General features: G+C 36.1%; 1 protein-coding gene across 3 annotated transcripts in view; it reads left to right on the top strand.

Moving 5' to 3' along the window:
- Positions 1 to 21,628, top strand: part of RTN4 (reticulon 4) — an 82,312-nt gene that overhangs the window by 17,671 nt on the left and 43,013 nt on the right. The window contains exons 2-3 of one of the 3 annotated variants that reach the window (XM_037806525.1): positions 12,374 to 12,430; positions 13,119 to 15,506. The exons of 1 other annotated variant lie outside the window; for it this stretch is intronic. In XM_037806525.1, coding sequence (XP_037662453.1) covers positions 12,374 to 12,430; positions 13,119 to 15,506 — 2,445 coding nt within the window. The remainder of the gene's footprint in view (positions 1 to 12,373; positions 12,431 to 13,118; positions 15,507 to 21,628) is intronic. One more of the 3 variants, XM_037806526.1, reaches the window with a different exon arrangement.

The following is a 21,628-nucleotide window of genomic DNA, read 5'->3' on the forward strand; positions in this document are numbered from 1 at the left end:
TCACTGCTGGGCCTTGCTGAGTCTTGTGCTGTGCACACACAGCATAGTATTTAGCCAGAAATTTAGAGGGAATCCCTATTCAGATTTCTGGAGCCCCTGCTGTGTGGTTTTCCTCTGTTCCCCTGCCCCGCAAATTTGAGACAACTCAGAAGCTGGGAACTGTCTCCGCACCTAGTACAGAAGACAGCTCAGAAGCTGGGACAACTCAGAAGCTGGAAGCTGTCTCCACACCTCAGTGAGAGTACAGTGTTTCACTTGGGCTCTTCCTCCCTGTGCTCTAGGCCAGAAACTGCCTCCAGACAGAAAGCCAGAGCAGTCACCTTGTTTGCTTCCCTCCTCTCAGGAATCTTATTCGTCATACTGCCTCTTGTCCAATGTCTCAAGGCAGTTGCTTCATATATTTTACACAGTTTCATAGTATTTATGTTGGGAAGGTTAGTCTGATATAACTACTTCCAGAGCCAGAAGTGGAAATTCTTTTATTTGGCTTTAAGGTATGATTTACTTTCATTGTTTTATAATTTAGATACATAATTATATATATATCTATAACATTTTTGGCCAATAAAAAGTTTTCAAAATGAACATTGTGCCAGTTTGGATATATTATGTCCCCCAGAAAAGATGTATTCTTTACTGTAGTCTTGTGGGGGCAGACTGATTAGGGTGGAACCTCTGATTGAATGTTTCCATGGAGATGTGACCCACTCAACTGTGGGTGAGGACTCCGATTATATTATTTCCATGGAAGTATGGCCCCACCCATTCAGGGTGGGTCTTGATTAGTTCACTGGAGTATTTAAGAGAGAAGCTAAGAGCTGACACACAGACCCAGATACTTGCTGACAATCAGAGTTGCTTGGAGATTTGGACAGAAGGATGTTTGGAGATGCCAAGCTAAGAGATGAAGCCAAGCATTTGCCCCAGAGAAGCTAAGAGAGGACTCCCAGATGCTTAGAGAGAAAGCCACTGGAATCAGAAGCTGAAAGCAAAGCAACCTGGGAGCAAAAGACCAGCAGACACCAGCTTTGTGCCTTCCCAGCTAAGAGAGGATTCCAGACCCCATTTTCCGTTGTTCAGTGAAGGTATCCTCTTGTTGATGCCTTAGTTTGGACACTTTGTGGCCTTAGGACTGTAAATTTGTAACAAAATAAACCCCCTTTATAAAAAATAAACCCCCTTTATAAAAGCCAATCCATTTCTGGTATTTTGCATAACGGAAGCATTAGCAAACCGGAACAAACATGTTCAGGAAAATGCTCAATATTAGAGTATGTTGACATTGGTAAGATTGTGATAGCATATATATTTTTGAATTGACTAGTAATAAATTGCAGGCTTAAAAACTGACAAACTGCTTTTACTCTTTAAAAGAGTAATTTGCTCCTTTTTAAAAAAAGTCTATTTAATGAACTTTAATTTTGAAACTGATCCTTGTATGATGAAAGTAATTAGAATTCAAAGCATATTAGACTGAGGAAATTATAATCTAAGTTTACACTCTTAGTCCAGGCTTAGGTGAGGAAGTGAATCCATTGTTAGGACCAACACGAGGGATGGATCATTTGGAAAAAGTTGTTTTGTGAGTGAAACTCAAGTTTTATACTGTCAGTACAAGTAGTTTAGTGTTTCTGTTCATTTTACTGAGGGTGGTAAAGAAATGTCAATTTCTAATTGTAGTAACAGATAAATTATAATTTTCTAGCTCTGTCATTAACTTTGTGACTTTGAATAGGCTTCTTAATTCTCTGAGCTTAGGAAATTGGAAATGTGGTAGAATATTAATAAAAATAAGGAAGAGTATGTTTTAAAAAGAAAGCTAGCTTGAATATGGTTAATTTTGGGTTTAGTGGATGTCACCATTCAGATATGCAGGAGGGGAAGCAGTGAGCATGGTTAGGAATTATGTTTGGGTAGTATAGATGACATGTGAAGAATTCTTGAAATAAGTTTAGATAGTTAAGTTGGGACCTTATAGGGGAGGGTCTTATCAGACTAAGGATTTTAGGTATAATTCAGTGGATAATTGGGAGCATTTAAATGTCTTTGAGCAAGGGAATATATAGAATTGTTCATTTGGAAAAATTAATTTGTTGACAGTCTCTCTAGACTTACTGGAAAAGTTTTGGCTTCTCCTTTGCCTGTTATTTAGTGAAAACTTTGTTTTGGAACTGAGCTGTTATGCTTTTGGTTACTGTGGGAATAATGAAATTTTTAATATCTTTTATATTTTTTGGCTGTCTCCAAAATAGCACAAAGGAGATTGAAGTTTACTTTTCATTCAGTAGAGTTTGGCATTATGAGTAGATCATAGAAAGAGGGGGTTTGTGCACCCTTTTTTGTAAGCTCAGTAGTATAACTGTAAATGTAATATATCTCAGTAATTCAGAATGTTACACTTTTTTGATTCATATAGTATCCCTGTTATTATAAAATAGTTTGTCAGGATCTTTTACAGAAAAAGACGACTAATCTAAAACCAGTATTTTTTTTTCCAAAACAAATAATTTTCAGGTGTTTTTAGCTTTTGAATTCATAGCTTATGATATATTAAGTGTTGTGAGTCAAATTTTCTTTTAATCTCTTCAATTTTATTTGTCATGTAAAAATGCTAAATTTTAGAATTCTAAGAATTCTAAAAATTTAGAATTTTTAAATGTCATTCCCTCCCCCCTCTATTTATCAGTAATATATGTTAGTAATTTCTAGTTCATTTTCCAAGTAGATTGACCTCTGAGTCATTGGCTTCTAAGTATATATATGTAGAAAAGTTCAGAAAAGAAAGGATTGCAGAGTGGTTAAAGAAAAGTGCATGGATTTAAAAACTCAGGATTCAAATCTCAGATCTATCACTTTATAGTTTTGTGACTCTGGAAGAATTAGTCTTTTTATGACTGTCTTTCTTCATCTGTGAAAGTATCTAACATAAGTGAACATTTGAATGAATGAACATTTGAAACAAATGTGCCTATTACTGTTTCTATAAATGTTACAATATTGGATGGAAGTAGAAGCAATTCATCAGCCAAATATTTCAGATAATTACAAGGTATTTACTGGATGACAATTTGTCTTCTTTCAGGAGATCAAACTTGAGGGGCTGATAAAGTAGGAGGAATTTATACCAGTTGCATTTGTGCATGTACAGCTTCCTCAGAAGATAAAGCATATGATATTGGGAAATAGACCTGTTTAAATCCTGTCCTTCTGTCTCTGGCCTAGTGCTGAGATTTAGGGCAAGTTTTTTTTTTTTTTTTTTTTTTTCCTTTCCCCCTCCCACCCTCATAACATTTTGAGGTAGTTGCTATTATTATTTTTTATTGTACAAATGAGGAAATGAACTTTTCTCAGTGTTATTCAGTTGTGACAGATCTGGAATTTGAACCCAAGCAGTTTGGTTCCATAATCCATTATTGTTTTAGTAGCAGTCTGAGCAGTTCTTCTTGAAAGTGTAAATGGTAGTGACTTACTCTGGAATGAATTCCATTTTACAAAATAAAGATTTTTTTTTCTTAAATACCGATTTGTAAACTCTCACTTGCTCAAGTGTAAGGAATAGAGTTTTTTTTTTTTTTTAATTCAGTTTCTTTTTTTTCTTTTTAATCTTCATTTTATTGAGATATATTCACATACCACGCAGTCATACAAAACAAATCGTACTTTCGATTGTTTACAGTACCATTACATAGTTGTACATTCATCACCTAAATCGATCCCTGACACCTTCATTAGCACCCACACAAAAATAACAAGAATAATAATTAGAGTGAAAAAGAGCAATTGAAGTAAAAAAGAACACTGGGTACCTTTGTCTGTTTGTTTCCTTCCCCTATTTTTCTACTCATCCATCCATAAACTAGACAAAGTGGAGTGTGGTCCTTATGCCTTTCCCAATCCCCTTGTCACCCCTCATAAGCTACATTTTTATACAACTGTCTTCGAGATTCATGGGTTCTGGGTTGTAGTTTGATAGTTTCAGGTATCCAGCACCAGCTACCCCTATTCTTTGGAACCTAAAAAGGGTTGTCTAAAGTGTGCGTAAGAGTGCCCACCAGAGTGACCTCTCGGCTCCTTTTGGAATCTCTCTGCCACTGAAGCTTATTTCATTTCCTTTCACAACCCCCTTTTGGTCAAGAAGATGTTCTCCGTCCCACGATGCCAGGTCTACATTCCTCCCCGGGAGTCATATTCCACGTTGCCAGGGAGATTCACTCCCCTGGGTGTCTGATCCCACGTAGGGGGGAGGGCAGTGATTTCACCTTTCAAGTTGGCTTAGCCAGAGAGAGAGGGCCACATCTGAGCAACAAAGAGGCATTCGGGAGGAGGCTCTTAGGCACAACCATAGGGAGGCCTAGCCTCTCCTTTGTAGCAACCATCTTCCCAAGGGTAAAACTTATGGTAGAGGGCTCAACCCATCAAACCACCAGTCCCCTATGTGTGTGGTCATGTTAGCAACCATGGAGGTGGGGTAGGCGAATACCCCTGCATTCTCCACAGGCTCCTCAAGGGGGCACTACATCTTTTTTTTTCCTTGTTTTTCTTTTTTTTTTTTTTTAACTTTCCCTTCTTTTTTAAATCAACTGTATGAAAAAAAAGTTAAAAAGAAAACAAACATACAATAAAAGAACATTTCAAAGAGACCATAACAAGGGAGTAAGAAAAAGACAACTAACCTAAGATAACTGCTTAACTTCCAACATGTTCCTACTTTACCCCAAGAAAGTTACATAATATAGCAACATTTCTGTGAACTTGTTCCTACTATATCCATCAGAAATTAACAGACCATAGTCATTCCTGGGCATCCCCAGAACGTTAAATAGCTTATCTGTTCTTCTTGGATTATTGTTCCCCCTTCCTTAATTGCTCTCTATTGCTAGTTCCCCTACATTCTACATTATAAACCATTTGTTTTACATTTTTCAAAGTTCACATTAGTGGTAGCATATAATATTTCTCTTTTTGTGCCTGGCTTATTTCGCTCAGCATTATGTCTTCAAGGTTCATCCATGTTGTCATATGTTTCACGAGATCGTTCCTTCTTACTGCCGTGTAGTATTCCATCGTGTGTATATACCACATTTTATTTATCCACTCATCTGTTGAAGGACATTTGGGTTGTTTCCATCTCTTGGCAATTGTGAATAACGCTGCTATGAACATTGGCGTGCAGATATCTGTTCGTGTCACTGCTTTCCGATCTTCCGGGTATATACCGAGAAGTGCAATCGCTGGATCGAATGGTAACTCTATATGTAGTTTTCTAAGGAACTGCCAGACTGACTTCCAGAGTGGCAGAAGCATTATACAGTCCCACCAACAATGAATAAGAGTTCCAATTTCTCCACATCCCCTCCAGCATTTGTAGTTTCCTGTTTGTTTAATGGCAGCCATTCTAATCGGTGTGAGATGGTATCTCATTGTGGTCTTAATTTGCATCTCTCTAATAGCTAGTGAAGCTGAACATTTTTTCATGTGTTTCTTGGCCATTTGTATTTCCTCTTCAGAGAACTGTCTTTTCATATCTTTTGCCCATTTTATAATTGGGCCGTCTGTACTATTGTCATTGAGTTGTAGGATTTCTTTATATATGCAAGATATCAGTCTTTTGTCAGATACATGGTTTCCAAAAATTTTTTCCCATTGAGTTGGCTGCCTCTTTACCTTTTTGAGAAATTCCTTTGAGGTGCAGAAACTTCTAAGCTTGAGGAGTTCCCATTTATCTATTTTCTCTTTTGTTGCTTGTGCTTTGGGTGTAAAGTCTAGGAAGTGGCCGCCTAATACAAGGTCTTGAAGATGTTTTCCTACATTATCTTCTAGGAGTTTAATGGTACTTTCTTTTATATTGAGATCTTTGGTCCATTTTGAGTTAATTTTTGTGTAGGGGGTGAGGTAGGGGTCCTCTTTCATTCTTTTGGATATGGATATCCAACTCTCCCAGCCCCATTTGTTGAAAAGACCATTATGACTCAGTTCAGTGACTTTGGGGGCCTTATCAAAGATCAGTTGGCCATAGATCTGAGGGTATATCTCCGAATTCTCAATTCGATTCCATTGATCTATATGTCTATCTTTGTGCCAGTACCATGCTGTTTTGGCAACTGTGGCTTTATAATAAGCTTCAAAGTCAGGGAGTGTAAGTCCTCCCACTTCGTTTTTCTTTTTTAGAGTGTCTTTAGCAATTCGAGGCATCTTCCCTTTCCAAATAAATTTGATAACTAGCTTTTCCAAGTCTGCAAAGTAGGTTGTTGGAATTTTGATTGGGATTGCATTGAATCTGTAGATGAGTTTGGGTAGAATTGACATCTTAATGACATTTAGCCTTCCTATCCATGAACATGGAATATTTTTCCATCTTTTAAGGTCCCCTTCTATTTCTTTTAGTAAAGTTATGTAATTTTCTTTGTATAGGTCTTTACATCTTTGGTTAAGTTTATTCCTAGGTACTTGATTTTTTTAGTTGCTATTGAAAATGGTATCTTTTTCTTGAGTGTCTCTTCAGTTTGTTCATTTCTAGCATATAGAAACATTACTGACTTAAGTGCATTAATCTTGTATCCCGCTACTTTGCTAAATTTGTTTATTAGCTCTAGTAGCTGTATCGTCGATTTCTCAGGGTTTTCTAGATATAAGATCATATCATCTGCAAACAATGACAGTTTTACTTCTTCTTTTCCAATTTGGATGCCTTTTATTTCTTTGTCTTGCCGGATTGCCCTGGCTAGCACTTCCAGCACAATGTTGAATAACAGTGGTGACAGCGGGCATCCTTGTCTTGTTCCTGATCTTAGAGGGAAGGCTTTCAGTCTCTCACCATTGAGTACTATGCTGGCTGTGGGTTTTTCATATATGCTCTTTATCATGTTGAGGAAGTTTCCTTCAATTCCTACCTTTTGAAGTGTTTTTATCAAAAACGGATGTTGGATTTTGTCAAATGCTTTTTCAGCATCTATTGAGATGATCAATTGATTTTTCCCTTTTGACTTGTTAATGTGTTGTAATACATTGATTGATTTTCTTATGTTGAACCATCCTTGCATGCCTGGAATGAACCCCACTTGGTCATGGTGTATGATTTTTTTAATGTTTCTTTGGATTTGATTTGCAAGTATTTTGTTGAGGATTTTTGCATCTATATTCATTAGGGAGATTGGCCGGTAGTTTTCCTTTTTTGTAGCATCTTTGCCTGGTTTTGGTATTAGATTGATGTTAGCTTCATAAAATGAGTTAGGTAGTGTTCCATTTTCTTCAATGTTTTGAAAGAGTTTGAGTAAGATTGGTGTCAGTTCTTTCTGGAAAGTTTGGTAGAATTCCCCTGTGAAGCCATCTGGCCCTGGGCATTTATTTGTGGGAAGATTTTTGATGACTGATTGGATCTCTTTGCTTGTGATGGGTTGGTTGAGGTCTTCTATTTCTTCTCTGGTCAGTCTAGGTTGTTCATATGTTTCCAGGAAATTGTCCATTTCTTCTACATTATCCATTTTGTTGCCATACAGTTGTTCAGAGTATCCTCTTATAATTTTTTTAATTTCTTCAGGATCTGCAGTTATGTCACCTTTTTCATTCATTATTTTGTTTATATGGGTCTTCTCTCTTTTTGATTTTGTCAGTCTAGCTAGGGGCTTGTCAATCTTGTTGATCTTCTCAAAGAACCAACTTTTGGTGATATTTATCCTCTCTATTGTTTTTTTGTTCTCTATGTCATTTATTTCTGCTTTAATCCTTGTTATTTCTTTTCTTCTCCTTGGTTTAGGATTGGTTTGCTGTTCATTTTCTAGCTTCTTCAGTTGATCCATTAGTTCTTTGATTTTGGCTCTTTCTTCCTTTCTAATATATGCGTTTAGTGCTATAAATTTCCCCCTTAGCACTGCTTTTGCTGCATCCCATAGGTTTTGGTATGTTGTGTTCTCATTTCCATTCGTCTCTATATATTTAGCAATTTCTCTTGCTATTTCTTCTTTAACCCACTGATTGTTTAGGAGTGTGTTGTTGAACCTCCAGGTATTTGTGAATTTTCTAAGTCTCTGATGGTTATTGACTTCTAATTGTATTCCATTGTGGTCAGAGAATGTGCTTTGAATAATTTCAATCTTTTTAAATTTATTGAGGCTTGTTTTATGTCCCAGCATATGATCTATTCTGGAGAAAGTTCCGTGAGCACTAGAAAAGTATGTGTATCCTGGTGATTTGGGATGTAATGTCCTGTATGTGTCTATTAAATCTAATTCATTTATCAGATTGTTTAGGTTTTCAATTTCCTTATTGGTCTTCTGTCTGGTTGATCTATCTATAGGAGAGAGTGATGTGTTGAAGTCTCCCACAATTATTGTGGAAACATCAATTGCTTCCTTTAGTTTTGCCAGTGTTTCTCTCATGTATTTTGTGGCACCTTGATTGCGTGCATAGACATTTACGATTGTTATTTCTTCTTGTTGAATTGCCCCTTTTATTAGTATGTAGTGGCCTTCTTTGTCTCTCAAAACATCCCTGCATTTGAAGTCTATTTTATCTGAGATTAATATTGCTACACCTGCTTTCTTTTGGCTGTAGCTTGCGTGAAATATTTTTTTCCATCCTTTCACTTTCAGTTTCTTTGTGTCCCTGTGTCTAAGATGAGTCTCTTGTATGCAACATATTGATGGTTCATTTTTTTTGATCCATTCTGCGAATCTATATCTTTTAATTGGGGAGTTTAATCCATTTACATTCAATGTTATAACCGTGAAGGCATTTCTTGAATCAGCCATCTTATCCTTGGGTTTATGTTTGTCATATTTTTCCCCTCTGTCTATTAATATCCTTTATTGTACCCATACCAAATCTCTTTAGTACTGAACCTTTCTCCAAGTCTCTCTGTCCTTTCTTTGTTTCTCTGTCTCTAGGGCTCCCTTTAGTATCTCCAGTAGGGCAGGTCTCTTGTTAGCAAATTCTCTCAGCATTTGTTTGTCTGTGAAAAATTTAAGCTCTCCCTCAAATTTGAAGGAGAGCTTTGCTGGATTAAGTATTCTTGGCTGGAAATTTTTCTCACTCAGAATTTTAAATATATCGTGCCACTGCCTTCTCGCCTCCATGGTGCCTGCTGAGTAGTCAGTACTTAGTCTTATGCTGTTTCCTTTGTATGTGTTGAATTGCTTTTCTCTTGCTGCTTTCAGAACTTGCTCCTTCTCTTCTGTGTTTGACAGTGTGATCAGTATATGTCTCGGAGTGGGTTTATTTGGATTTATTCTATTTGGAGTTCGCTGAGCATTTATGATTTGTGTATTTATGTTGTTTAGAAGATTTGGGAAGTTTTCCCCAACAATTTCTTTGAATACTCTTCCTAGACCTTTACCCTTTTCTTCCCCTTCTGGGACACGAATGAGTCTTATATTCAAACGTTTCATATCCTCTATCATATCCCTGAGGTCCATTTCGATTTTTTCGATTTTTTTCCCCATTCTTTCTTTTATGCTTTCATTTTCCATTCTGTCATCTTCCAGGTCACTGATTCTTTGTTCAACTTCCTCTAGTCTTGTACTGTGAGTGTCCAGAATCTTTTTAATTTGGTCAACAGTTTCTTTAATTTCCATAAGATCATCCATTTTTTTATTTAGTCTTGCAATGTCTTCTTTATGCTCTTCTAGGGTCTTCTTGATTTCCTTTGTCTCCCGTACTATGGTCTCATTGTTCATCTTTAGTTCTTTGAGTAGCTGCTCTAGGTGCTGTGTCTCTTCTGATCTTTTGATTTGGGTGCTTGGGCTTGGGTTATCCATATCGTCTGTTTTTTTCATATGCTTTATAATTTTCTGTTGTTTTTGGCCTCATGGCATTTGCTGAACTTGATAGGGTTCTTTTAGGATTTGTAGACCAATTGAAGTCCTTATCTCTAATTTATCAGATCTACAGCTTCGTGGAGTACTAATTCAGTTTCATTCACATACCATACAGCCATCCATGGTGTACAGTCAACTGTTCACAGTACCATCATTCATCAACCCAGTCTATTTTTGAACATTTTCCTTATACCAGAAAGAATCAGAATAAGAATTTCCTTATACCAGAATTTCCTTATACCAGAAAGAATCAGAATAAGAATGAAAAATAAAAATAAAAAAGAACACCGAAATCATCCCCTCATCCCCCATTTTTCATTTAGTTTTTGTCCCCATTTATCTACTCATCCATGCATACATTGGATAAAGGGAGTGCAATCCACAAGATTTTCACAATCACACTGTCACCTCTTGTAATCTACATTGTTGTACAGTTGTCTTCATGAGTCAAGGCTGCTGGGTTGGAGTTTTGTAGTTTCTGGTATTTACTTCTAGCTATTCCAGTACAATAAAACCTAAAATGTGTTATTGATATAGTGCGTAAGAATGTCCACCAGAGTGACCTCTTGACTCCATTTGAAATCTCTCAGCCACTGAAGCTTTATTTCATTTCATTTCGCATCCCCCTTTTGGTCAAGAAGTTGTTCTCAATCCCATGATGCCAGGTCCAGATTCATCCCCGGGGAGTCATATCCTGTGTTGCCAGGGTGATTTATACCCCTGGGAGTCAGGTCCCATATAAGGGGGAGCCAGTGAGATCACCTGCCAAGGTGGCTTAGTTAGAGAGAAAGAAGGCCACATCTAAGCAACAAAGAGGCACTCAGGGGAGTCTGTTAGGCACAATTTTAAGCACGTTTAGCCTCTGCAATTAATATAGTTTTAAGTATAAGAGAGATTCTGGTACTAAATAGGAATAAGAATGCGTTTTTAAAAAATATTTTACATTTTTCCACAATTTTACATGTCATTCCCTTCCCCCTCTAATTTTATCAGTAATATATGTTTTTAATTTCTAGTTCATTTTCCAAGTAGATTGACCTCTGAATTATTACCTTTTAAGTATATTGTCCACATGGAAAAGAACCATTTTGTCTTAAGAATTTGTTCAGTTTTATGAAGCTTGTAATTTTTTAGCTGAAAAGAACTAATGTCCTTGTTTTATATATGGGGAAACTAACTTAACTAAGTTCACATAGCAGGTCATCATAGCAGTGTATACTTTATGAAATTTCATGAAGTCGTACTGTCTTTCTGGTTTAGATGGGTGTAGGATACCCTTTTAAAAACATCATGGATTTCCCCCTCATTACCCCATCTAAAAATGTGTAAGTATGATATACCCATAATGGATTTTTCTAGAATTTATGTCCTTGTGAATTTAGCTCTCCTGTTCATCAAGGGATATGAAGGACAAGTCCATATTCATGATAGCTATGTCTCAATGATTTTTATCTATTTTGATCAATCATGTCTAGCTTGTCCTTCCTTATAGAAATGTCCAAATCTTTTTATTAGGTCCTTTTCATTAAAGGAATACTTTCCTGGTGGGCTGTTTCAGATCTTCTTTTGCTGGAGGCTTTCTTTAGTCTAAACCGCAGTTGCTCAGGATTTTCCACCTGCAGGTACCAAAAGACATTGTACATTAGTGTACCAGTATATAGCATATAGTGGTTAAGAAAATGGGGTCTGGAGTTGAATTGCTTGAGTCTTCCACTTGCAGTTTTGTATACTTGAGTGAGTTATTTAATTCTCTGTGACTCAGTTTTTTTTTTTAATCTGTTAAATGAGGTATATTAACAACGCTTATAACAAATAGGTTGTAGGGAAGAAAATGAGTTCTTGCATGTAAAGCACTTAGGAAATATAGTAAAGTAAGCCCTCAAAGTTAATTTTAAACAAAGCAAATAATAATAAGTATCTTCTTAATGATAGCCTTTCTTTGTATTTTGGACTACCTTTGGCATTCGGACAATGGCACATAGGAATTAAGTCTTCAAAAAATAGTGTACAATATTACATATGTTGTGTGAGTAGTTCAAAAAGACTATTAGAATGTTTTTAAGGATCAACAACCAGGAGTGTAAGAGAAAATGCACAATTTTCTGAAAGTTGTCTTCTGAAATGAGCATATGGCAATTAAAAAAGAGATTAAACAAAAGTAGTTATTAATTTTGTTCAAATTAATCTTTTAAATTTTTGGCTTGTATAAACAGTTAGATCTACTTATCTGAAAACATGAGTAAAAACTTTGGATGCATTATGTAAAATGAGAAGAATAGTATCTTAAAGCCACATTAGTTTATGAAGTTTCTTTAATATAGACACATTGCTACCTTTTGAAAAATGTTAGGTTCTATGGATAGCATTTAATTAACTTTATAATATGTATGATGACAATCTGGATTACTTATTCTGACTGCTTTTCATCTTGGCTTTTTCTCAGTAGATAAAGTTCTGTGTTAACTCATTACAAACTGAACCCTGGCTTGCTCCTCTTATCTTTAGTCTCCTTCCAACTCTGTCTTTATTTCTGCTGAGGTTATATTCTATTTGTTTTTCAGATGAGACACTTTTTGCTCTTCCTGCTACATCTGAGCCTGTGATGCACTCCTCTGCAGGCAAGTTCTTTCTGCTAGTCTTTTATCTTCTCTGTATTCTAATTTTGACTCTTTAGTTTTGTTAATTCTGGGCAGATTAGTTTGAATTACTAAAAATTAGCATGGTTCCAAGAATGTGTGTGTACTGAAAAACTTGAAATTTACATTTTATATGCTACATCCAAGGAAGAAATTGGCAGGACTTGATTAATAATTGGCGAGATGTAAGGAATTCTTGGACCCTTTGTTTACCTTTACATATTGACCGTTCCTTTTCTCCAAAGAGGCTTGTAGTCCAAAGACTTTTATTTAAATAAATACCAGTCTATGGCATTTAATTATCAAGTACCCTTTCTTTAACATACTGTCAGTTAATCTCTTCTCAAATCCTCTTCCCTTTCTCTGAAACTAAAGTAGTTTTTCTCAGTTGGTAATAGTTGAGGTTTTTCTCAAATACTTGATTTATATTTTTGTATAGCATATAATTGCCTTTGTAATCAGGACGTGTAGTCATGCACAAGTTTTATTGACAACAGCTTTAATTAGTAATGATTCAGGTCTACTCAAGTCCTTTTTATTAAATGCTATTAACATTTCATTTTAGTTAAGAGTAAGTCTTTACTAACACTATTTTGAATCTGTCATAAAACTTGCATTAACTCTGAGAACACTGGCATTTTCTAACTTTCCTTTCTGTCCATGGTCACAGAAAAAATTATGGACTTGAAGGAGCAGCCAGGTAATACTGTTTCGGCTGGTCAAGAAGATTTCCCATCTGTCCTGCTTGAAACTGCTGCTCCTCTTCCTTCTCTATCTCCTCTCTCAGCTGCTTCTTTTAAACATGAATATCTTGGTAATTTACCAGCCGTATTACCCACAAAAGGAACATTTCAAGAAACTTCAAATGAAGCTTCTAAAGAATTCTCAGAGAAGGCAAAAAATCCATTTGTAGATCGAGATTTAACAGAGTTTACAGAATTGGAATATTCGGAAATGGGATCATCATTCGGTGGCTCTCCAAAAGCAGAATCTGCCATAATAGTAGCAAACCCTAAGGAAGAAGTAGTTGTGAAGAATAAAGATGAAGAGGCTTTAGGTAGCAATTGCGTCCTTCATAATCAACAAGAGCTACCTATAGCCCTCACTGAATTGGTTAAACAAGAGGACAAAGTTACATCTCCAGAAAAAGCAAAGGACAGTTTTAATGGAAAGGGAGTTGCAGTTTTTAAAGAAGCTCCTCTGAGAGAGGAATATGCAGACTTTAAACCATTTGAGCGAGCATGGGAAGTAAAAGATATTTATAATGAAGATACTCATATGGTGGCTGCTGAAGGTAATATAGGGAGCAAGTTGGAAAGTAAAGTGGATAAAAAATGTTTTGCAGATAACCTTGAGCAGACAAATCATGAAAAAGATAATGAAAGCAGTAATGATGATACTTCTTTTCCCAGTTCACCAGAAGCTAAAAAAGATGGTTCGGAAGCATATATTACATGTGCTCCCTTTAACCCAACAACACCTGAGAGCATTGCGACAAATATATTTCCTTTGCTGGAAGACCATACTTCAGAAAATAAGACAGATGAAAAAAAAATAGAAGAAAAAAAGGCCCAAATTGTGACAGAGAAGAATACTAGCATCAAAACATTAAACCCTTTCCTTGTAGCAACACAGGATTCTGAGACAGATTATGTCACAACAGATCATTTATCAAAGGTGACTGATGAAATGGTGGCAAACATGCCTGAAGGTCTCACCCCAGATTTAGTTCAGGAAGCATGTGAAAGTGAATTGAATGAAGCTACAGGAACAAAGGTAGTTTATGAAACAAAAATGGACTTGGTCCAAACATCAGCAGCTATGCAGGAGTCACTACACCCTGTAGCACAACTTTGCCCATCATTTGAAGCATCTGAAGCTAGTCCTTCACCAGTTTTGCCTGACATTGTTATGGAAGCACCATTAAATTCTGCAGTTCCTGGTGCTGGTGCTTCTGCAGTGCAGCCCAGTTTATCACCAGAAGCTCCTCCCTCAGTAAATTATGAAAACATAAAACTTGAATCTGAAAATCCCCCACCATATGAAGAGGCTATGAGTGCATCACTGAAAAAAGTATCAGGAATAAAAGAAGAAATTAAAGAGCCTGAAAGTATTAATGCAGCTGTTCAAGAAACAGAGGCCCCTTATATATCTCTTGCATGTGATTTAATTAAAGAAACAAAGCTCTCTACTGAACCAACTCCAGATTTCTCTAATTATTCAGAAATAGCTAAAGTTGCACAGCCAGCGCCTGATCATTCTGAGATAGTTGAAGATTCCTCACCTGATTCCGAACCAGTTGACTTATTTAGTGATGATTCAATACCTGAAGTTCCTCAAAAACAAGATGAAGCTGTAATGCTTGTGAAAGAAAATCTCACTGAAACTTTACCTGAGGCAATATTAGAACATGAAAAACAGGAAAAATTCAGTGGTTCACCACCTGAGGGGGGAAAGCCATATTTGGAATCTTTCCAGCCCAGTTTAAATCCCATAGAAGGTATCTTATCACCTGATGAAGTTTCAATATTGAACAAAAAGGAGAAAATTCTGCAGATGGAGGAGCTTAATACTGCAGTTTATTCAAATGAAGGCTTATTTGTTTCTGAGGAAGCAAAAATAAGAGAAAGTGAAACATTTTCCGATTCATCTCCAATTGAGATTATAGATGAGTTCCCTATATTGGTCAGTTCTAAAGCTGATGCTTCTCTTAATTTGGCCAGGCAATACACTGACCTAGAAGTATCCCACAAAAGTGAAATTGCTCATGTCCAGGATGGAGCTGGGTCATTGCCTGGCCTTTCTGTCAAGAATGTGCAACCTAAAGATGAAGATAAAATCTGTGTCTCAGATGAATTATCCAGAGATATGCCAGATACATCAAAGGTGCCCTTACTGCCTCCAGAAGTTTCTACTTTGGCTCCTCAAACAGAGATAGGCAGTATAGTCAAGCCCAAAGTTACTGTGAAAGAAGCAGAGAGAGAATGTCCTTCTGGAGCAGAGAAAGGGAACAGATCATCATCTGGTATATTTTCAGCAGAGCTGAGTAGAACTTCAGGTAATTAATAAATTGTTTTGTGCTTTCTAATCTTCTTTTGACTCATCATAGAATATTCCTCTACATTTTGAGTATGTTAAATTTATAGTGTCCAATATAAATCAATATGTGTATTGATTAGAATTCTTTTCTGCTGTCTCAGTGGAAGGTTTTAGTGCTTTTTCCACCCCTCTTGCACTCACTCTTGCTCCTAACTTTTGTACACGTTATTCACTGTTTATTTTTTATTGTACCATGGCACTAGAAAATGTTTAAAATTAGAATTGACTTCCATGTCTCTTTCTTTTCTTTCTTTCCTTTTTTTTTATTTGCTTCGGTGTTTCTTAATAGCATGAAGAGCAAGAAGTGTTAGAACTATTTTCAGATGTGTTTATTTTTGTTTTCCCAGAAATTATTTCATTTTTAATTTTTAAAGAAAAAGCATTTCTGTAACATTTTTCTAATATTTTAACTTAATGCAGAGTTTTCCAGTGATAAGTATAAGTTTAGTAGACCTTCTGTTAAAAAGTGTGAATTGAGATGTACTATGGATTCTTCTGAAAAATGCTAGTTCTCATTTTTTCTTTTGACTCTTCATTTCCCACATATCTGATTTGCACATTTTTTTACTTAGCATTCTAACTTAACTGTATTTTCTATAAAAAAAAATATGTAGTGGTTACTGTGTGTTTACTGAATATAGTTATATTATCTGAGAGGGGGAACACTAGTGACAAGAGAGACCAGTTTGGAGATTATTGCTGTAACTTAGGAAAGAAGAGATTATGAACCTTAAGGCAGTGAGTGGGGTGAACTTGGAGACATAGGACTTTGTGTTTGGTAGCCTAGGAAAATGAAAGGTAAGTGGAGGAGTCAAAGATGACTCCGGTTAATCCAGGTTCCTGGCATGTGCAGATACATAGATGGCAGTTGAAGACACTGAGGTAAGAAACATGAGAGTGTCAAATGGGTTTGAGGAGAGAAGATAAAGAATTCAGTTTTGAATATGGTATTGTACCTATGAGATATCCAAGAAATTATGTATATTATACATATGAAGCTCCTGAGAGAGATCTTGGCTGTTGGTGTAGGGAGAACCAAGAGAAGAGAAAGATTTAAGGATCGAGAAAGACTGGTCAACATTATCAAACACTAGAGAGATCAGTTAAGATAAGAGTTTGTCAACAAGGAGGTAAGGAGTTGTTTGACAATGGCTAGAGCATTTGTGAGTATGCAGGGCTAGGTTTAAGGAGTGTATGGGACTTGAGTAAGTGGACAGTAAATGTTGACAACCTTTAAAAGTTTAACTGAGTGTGGAGATTGTTAGCAGGAGAGAGCATGGGGTGAGGAAGAGGAAGAGCTTTTTTTTTTTTCTTTTTAAAATATGGGAGCAAGAGTCCAATTAGAGGTAATAGTAGAGATTCAGGAGGGGTTGGGATGAGATTCAGATTTGTGCTTATCAGGGTTTGCTTGACGAGGTCCTATGCAAGGACAGTGAGTTAAGGGAGTTGAGGATAATAGTAAGAGAGTACTAGTGAAGTGATGGACTATGACATCTAAATTGAAGAATATGAAGAGAAGAGGGAGCTGATAATTAGAAGAGTAGAAGGTCAAAGAACATGACGTCCAAGTTAAGTCCAAGAATAAAACGACAGGTGGAATGATAGGATATTGTGGTCAGGGTACAATTGTGTGTGTGTGTGTGTGTGTGTGTGTGCATGTTGAATTTTGAATTTCAGAGGACTAGCCATTCAGGTTGATTATAATGTCCTTGGTATGGCCATGGGACTGAGGTTAAAGTGGAGTGGGGTGAAGGTTACTAGAAGCAAGGTCAAGGATTATGAAGCTGAGACATTTGATTGCTCTTGCACCTGGACATTGAAGTCTCCCAGAATGATGGCAGGAATTGGGTGCAGAGGAAGATTAGGAGTAAGGGAGAAGAGTCCTAAGGTAAAGGGCAGAAAGGTGACCGGTGGGATTGTTGATGAAAGCAGTGAGGTGGGATAGAAAATGCCATAGCTAAATAGCCAAGACTTAAATAATAGTCTGGAAACAGCATTGGTGAGCCAGTAGGGCCCTGGCCTCCTCTCCTATCTCTGAGATAGGAGGGTATAGAAGAATAAGTAGCCCTCATTTTGAGAATTCTACAGAGAAAGCAGTATCCTCAAGGAAGAGCCAGGTTTTAGTCAAGTTGAGATAACGGATGGAATGTTCAGTAAAGAAGTTGAGGATTAGGGGAGCTGGTTCACAGTAGAATGGGAGAGTTTCAAACAGTACGGTAAAATAATTTAGGAGAGAACCCTAGAAAGTAGGGGTTGAGAAGCCCAGAGCAGCATAGTGAGGCATGTGGATGAAAACCAAGAATAAGCAGGAATGTGAGTGGTGGTCTGGTATGTTTAACAGCCTGTGAAGTGTCCCCTACCCCACAACACTCCCTGCCACACCAACACCCTCTCTCGAGACCTCATCCTACCATCCTCTAGTAGATAGATATTTTAGGAGTCAACTGCTTCTTGGATTGATCCTGCTAAACTTAGGAACCTTGGCTTGTATTTATAATATATCCTGAATTTACAAGTATAGTATATAACATAACTGAAAAAAAGTTATAGTATATAATATTGATAATATACTATAATTTAGAATTAAGGGAGAAAAAGGGAGGGGGCAATGCCTTTGAAGGCTTAGTAGGGATGGTTTAAGAGGTATAAGCATTGCTTGGGCATCATTCTTTAGAAATTATTGTTTATGCCTTTTATCTGAGAAAATTGTTATTGCCTCTTTTACTCAACCTTTTTTCTGACATTAGCTATCATAGTAGCATACCAGGAAAGAATTATTTGGATATACAAAATGTATGTACTCTCCAAAAATCTTAGAAAGGAAACCTATTGTGGTATAGAAAAAAACAATATTGGTGACATGAGTTCTAGTCTTGACTGTCCCACTTGCAATCACTTTCTCTCTCTAGGTGCCAATTTCTTTTCTATAAAAGGAAGGGGTTAGGGTAGGTTCTTGCAACTTAAAAGTTTTTTTGGCTTAATTTTAACAGTTATCAGCTGTAAGCAGGTGGGTGATTGCTTTAGTGTGCTATATGCCAAGCCTATGAATTTTTTGTTGAGGGAAAAAAAGATGAAGACCAAGTTTTGCCCTCATGAAGCTCTCAGTCAGCTAGTGGAGACAAACTGGTAAGAACATAGTTTCTAAACATTGGGGTATAACACTGTAATGGAGATTCAGGCACTTCCCTATCTTCCTGAAAGCGTGGGTTAAGTGTGCTGAAATTATGTGCTGAAGTTAAGCAATGGACTGATAATAACATAAAGGAGGCTCTATTCTCAGATGGCTAACAACTTTATTCCATTCTTAAGTATTATATAAATGTTTAGTTTTTTTCCATTTCTGAGTCTTACTATAGGATATACATTTAAACATTAAAACATTAAGTATTAAATAATAAATAAAAGATTAATTTCCCCAGGCAATTTGTTGCAAATTTATTCTCCTTATTTTCTTAAATTGACAATTTGTAGGCAGAATACTGTTTGAATTTTGGGAAAGACCAATTTTGCAAGGGAGATGAACAAGGTATTATGATGCAGACTTTTTTGCTTTCTCATTTTTTTGGGTAGAATTTGTCCCCTCTTTCCTTGATAAAGGAATCCATAACAAACTGTTCTAATTAACTGTATTCTTAATACTGAATGTAAATGCTAATTTTTCCAAATTCATAGTTATCAATATTCAATCTGTTTTATCTTTCACTATATATAGTTTTTTGTTTTTTTGTGTGTTTTTTTGTTTTGTTTTGTTTTTTGTTTTTTAACTATACCTAATGTTTTAGAGGCAATTTTTAATGATCTAGGTCCAGCATGTCATTCACATTCTTTATTTAATTTTTTTTTCAGTCTGTGGCTAAAGATTTGTGCTTTTGGTACCTGATGGCTTCCATTTTTGTTTAAAATACATTATGATTATTGGCACTGTAAGTAATGTTTTCCACTCAATAAAACAACAAAGGTGTAAGTTAAAGTATTCTAATATTGCATACATTTAGACTATTGTATATAGATCAAGGAGGTGAAAATTCTGAAGAAAAAAAAAAGCTAACTGGCAGGCAGCACTACCATGTGACAACTGAAATGTTTTTGTCAGATGGGGGCATAGGAAACACAGTACAGGGATGTGATTAGATAATGATTATGAGTGGAAGACTATCAGCACATGCTTTTAGGAATGACTTCACAGAAGAGAAATGACTCTAAGAAAGTTACAGATAGCAAATGGGAGTAGTTAAACATGTAGACCTTCTCATTTATATAAATGTGATAAAAGTTTTCCAGATCCTGTTTTGTTATATGTGGGGTAGGTAAAGTGTATGAGTGTGGATCTTATGGCTAGGATGCAGAAACCTACTCACTTGCAGCTAGGCAGCTTTGCATATGGATGAGATGGATTTGCAGAATGGCTATGTGTGACTAAATGCATAGAAACATTCAGGTTTATTGAAAACGGAATTGAAAAATCAATCTATGTTAAAGGAAAGTTTATGATAATTAGATATTAAATTGTCTATGACTTGAATTAAACAGAATAAAAAACATGTAGGAGAGATTTTTCTTCCTTTTTTCCTTTTTTTTTTTTTAAATCTAATCCTTTTTTTAAGTTGTTTTTTTAAGAAATAGCTTCAAACTTAAGAGTTGCAAAAATAAAAGTACTACAGAGAATGTCTTCTATACTCTATATTAGCCTGTAGTTAACATTTTACCATTTGCTTTATCATTTGTCTGATCTTTCTTTCTTTAGATAACTGTTAATGGATGCATAAATAAATATATCCTTTTTTTCCTGAACCATTTGAGAATAAGTTATATACATTCTAGCCATTTACCCTTAAGTACTTCAAATAGGAATTTAATCTCACATAACCTCATAACCTCAATACAGTTAACTAAATTTACTATACTCTTTGCTAATCTACCATCCGTATTCAACTTTGTTAGTTGATCTAATCAGGTCCTTTATAGCATATTTTCCCCATCCTAGTACAAGATACAGTCTGGGGTCAGGTATTGCATTTAGTTGTCACTTCTCTTTTGCTTCTTTAACCTGGGACCTTTCCACAGTCTCTTTTTTGGCATTAAATATTTGAAGAACACATACTTTCCCTCTGCCTCCTTTTTTAAATTTTTATTTTGGATTTGTCTAATGTTTCTTAGTGATTAGATAGAGATTATGGATTCATGGCCAAAATATTGTATAGACAATGTTGTGCCCTTCTCATGGTATCGTATCTGGAGATACCTGCTGTCCATCAGTCCCTCACTGGTGAGGTTAATTTTGATCATCTGGTGATCCCCGGTTTTTTGGTGTATAATTAATGCCCCCTCCTCCCCTTTCTTGTAACTAGTAAATAGTTTGAAACTATTCCCCATTAAAGTTTCCTACCTAGGTTTAGTATCCATTGATGATTCTTTCTTGATCCAGTCTTTATCATGATCTTTGCAAAATGAGGTTTTTCAACTCAGTGTTCCTTCCACATTTATTGATTGACCTTGGGCATTTTCCTGTAAACAAGTACTCTCTTTTTCCATTTACCTATCTATATCTATTATCTGTCTATATCTATATCTATTTATCTGTCTAATCTGATCTTTTCATCTATATCTATCTTCATCAATAAGGATCCATGAATTCCTTCTTTTCCCTTAATGGCTTATATTTCATTACAGAACTTAATTATTTTAGTGAATAAATTGTCCTAGATTTGGAGGTCCCCTTCAAATTGCCTCAAGGTCATACTGCCTTCTATTTTTATGTGGAAAGGGGAGCACTGCTTCTTAGCATAATCAAGTGTAGGCTCATTTTTTTTTTTTTTTTTTTTTTTTTTAGAGAAAAAGAGGCTTTATTTACACAGGCAGGAGACGGGGAAGCTTTCTCAAATCCACCTTCTGTAGGCTCATTTTATACCTACTCTGTCCCAGCCCTGGAATCAACCGATTCTCCAAGGATCCCTGGTTGCTTTTAGTGGAAAATAGTAATCGAGATCATGTATGCTCAGTGTGCTCATTGCTAATGTGGGGGTCTTTGCAATTTAACCTTTTCAGTGGACAGAGCTAGGAAATGCATATATTTATATCCCC

This window comes from Choloepus didactylus, chromosome 17 (assembly GCF_015220235.1).
Source record: "Choloepus didactylus isolate mChoDid1 chromosome 17, mChoDid1.pri, whole genome shotgun sequence".
NCBI lineage: Eukaryota > Metazoa > Chordata > Mammalia > Pilosa > Megalonychidae > Choloepus > Choloepus didactylus.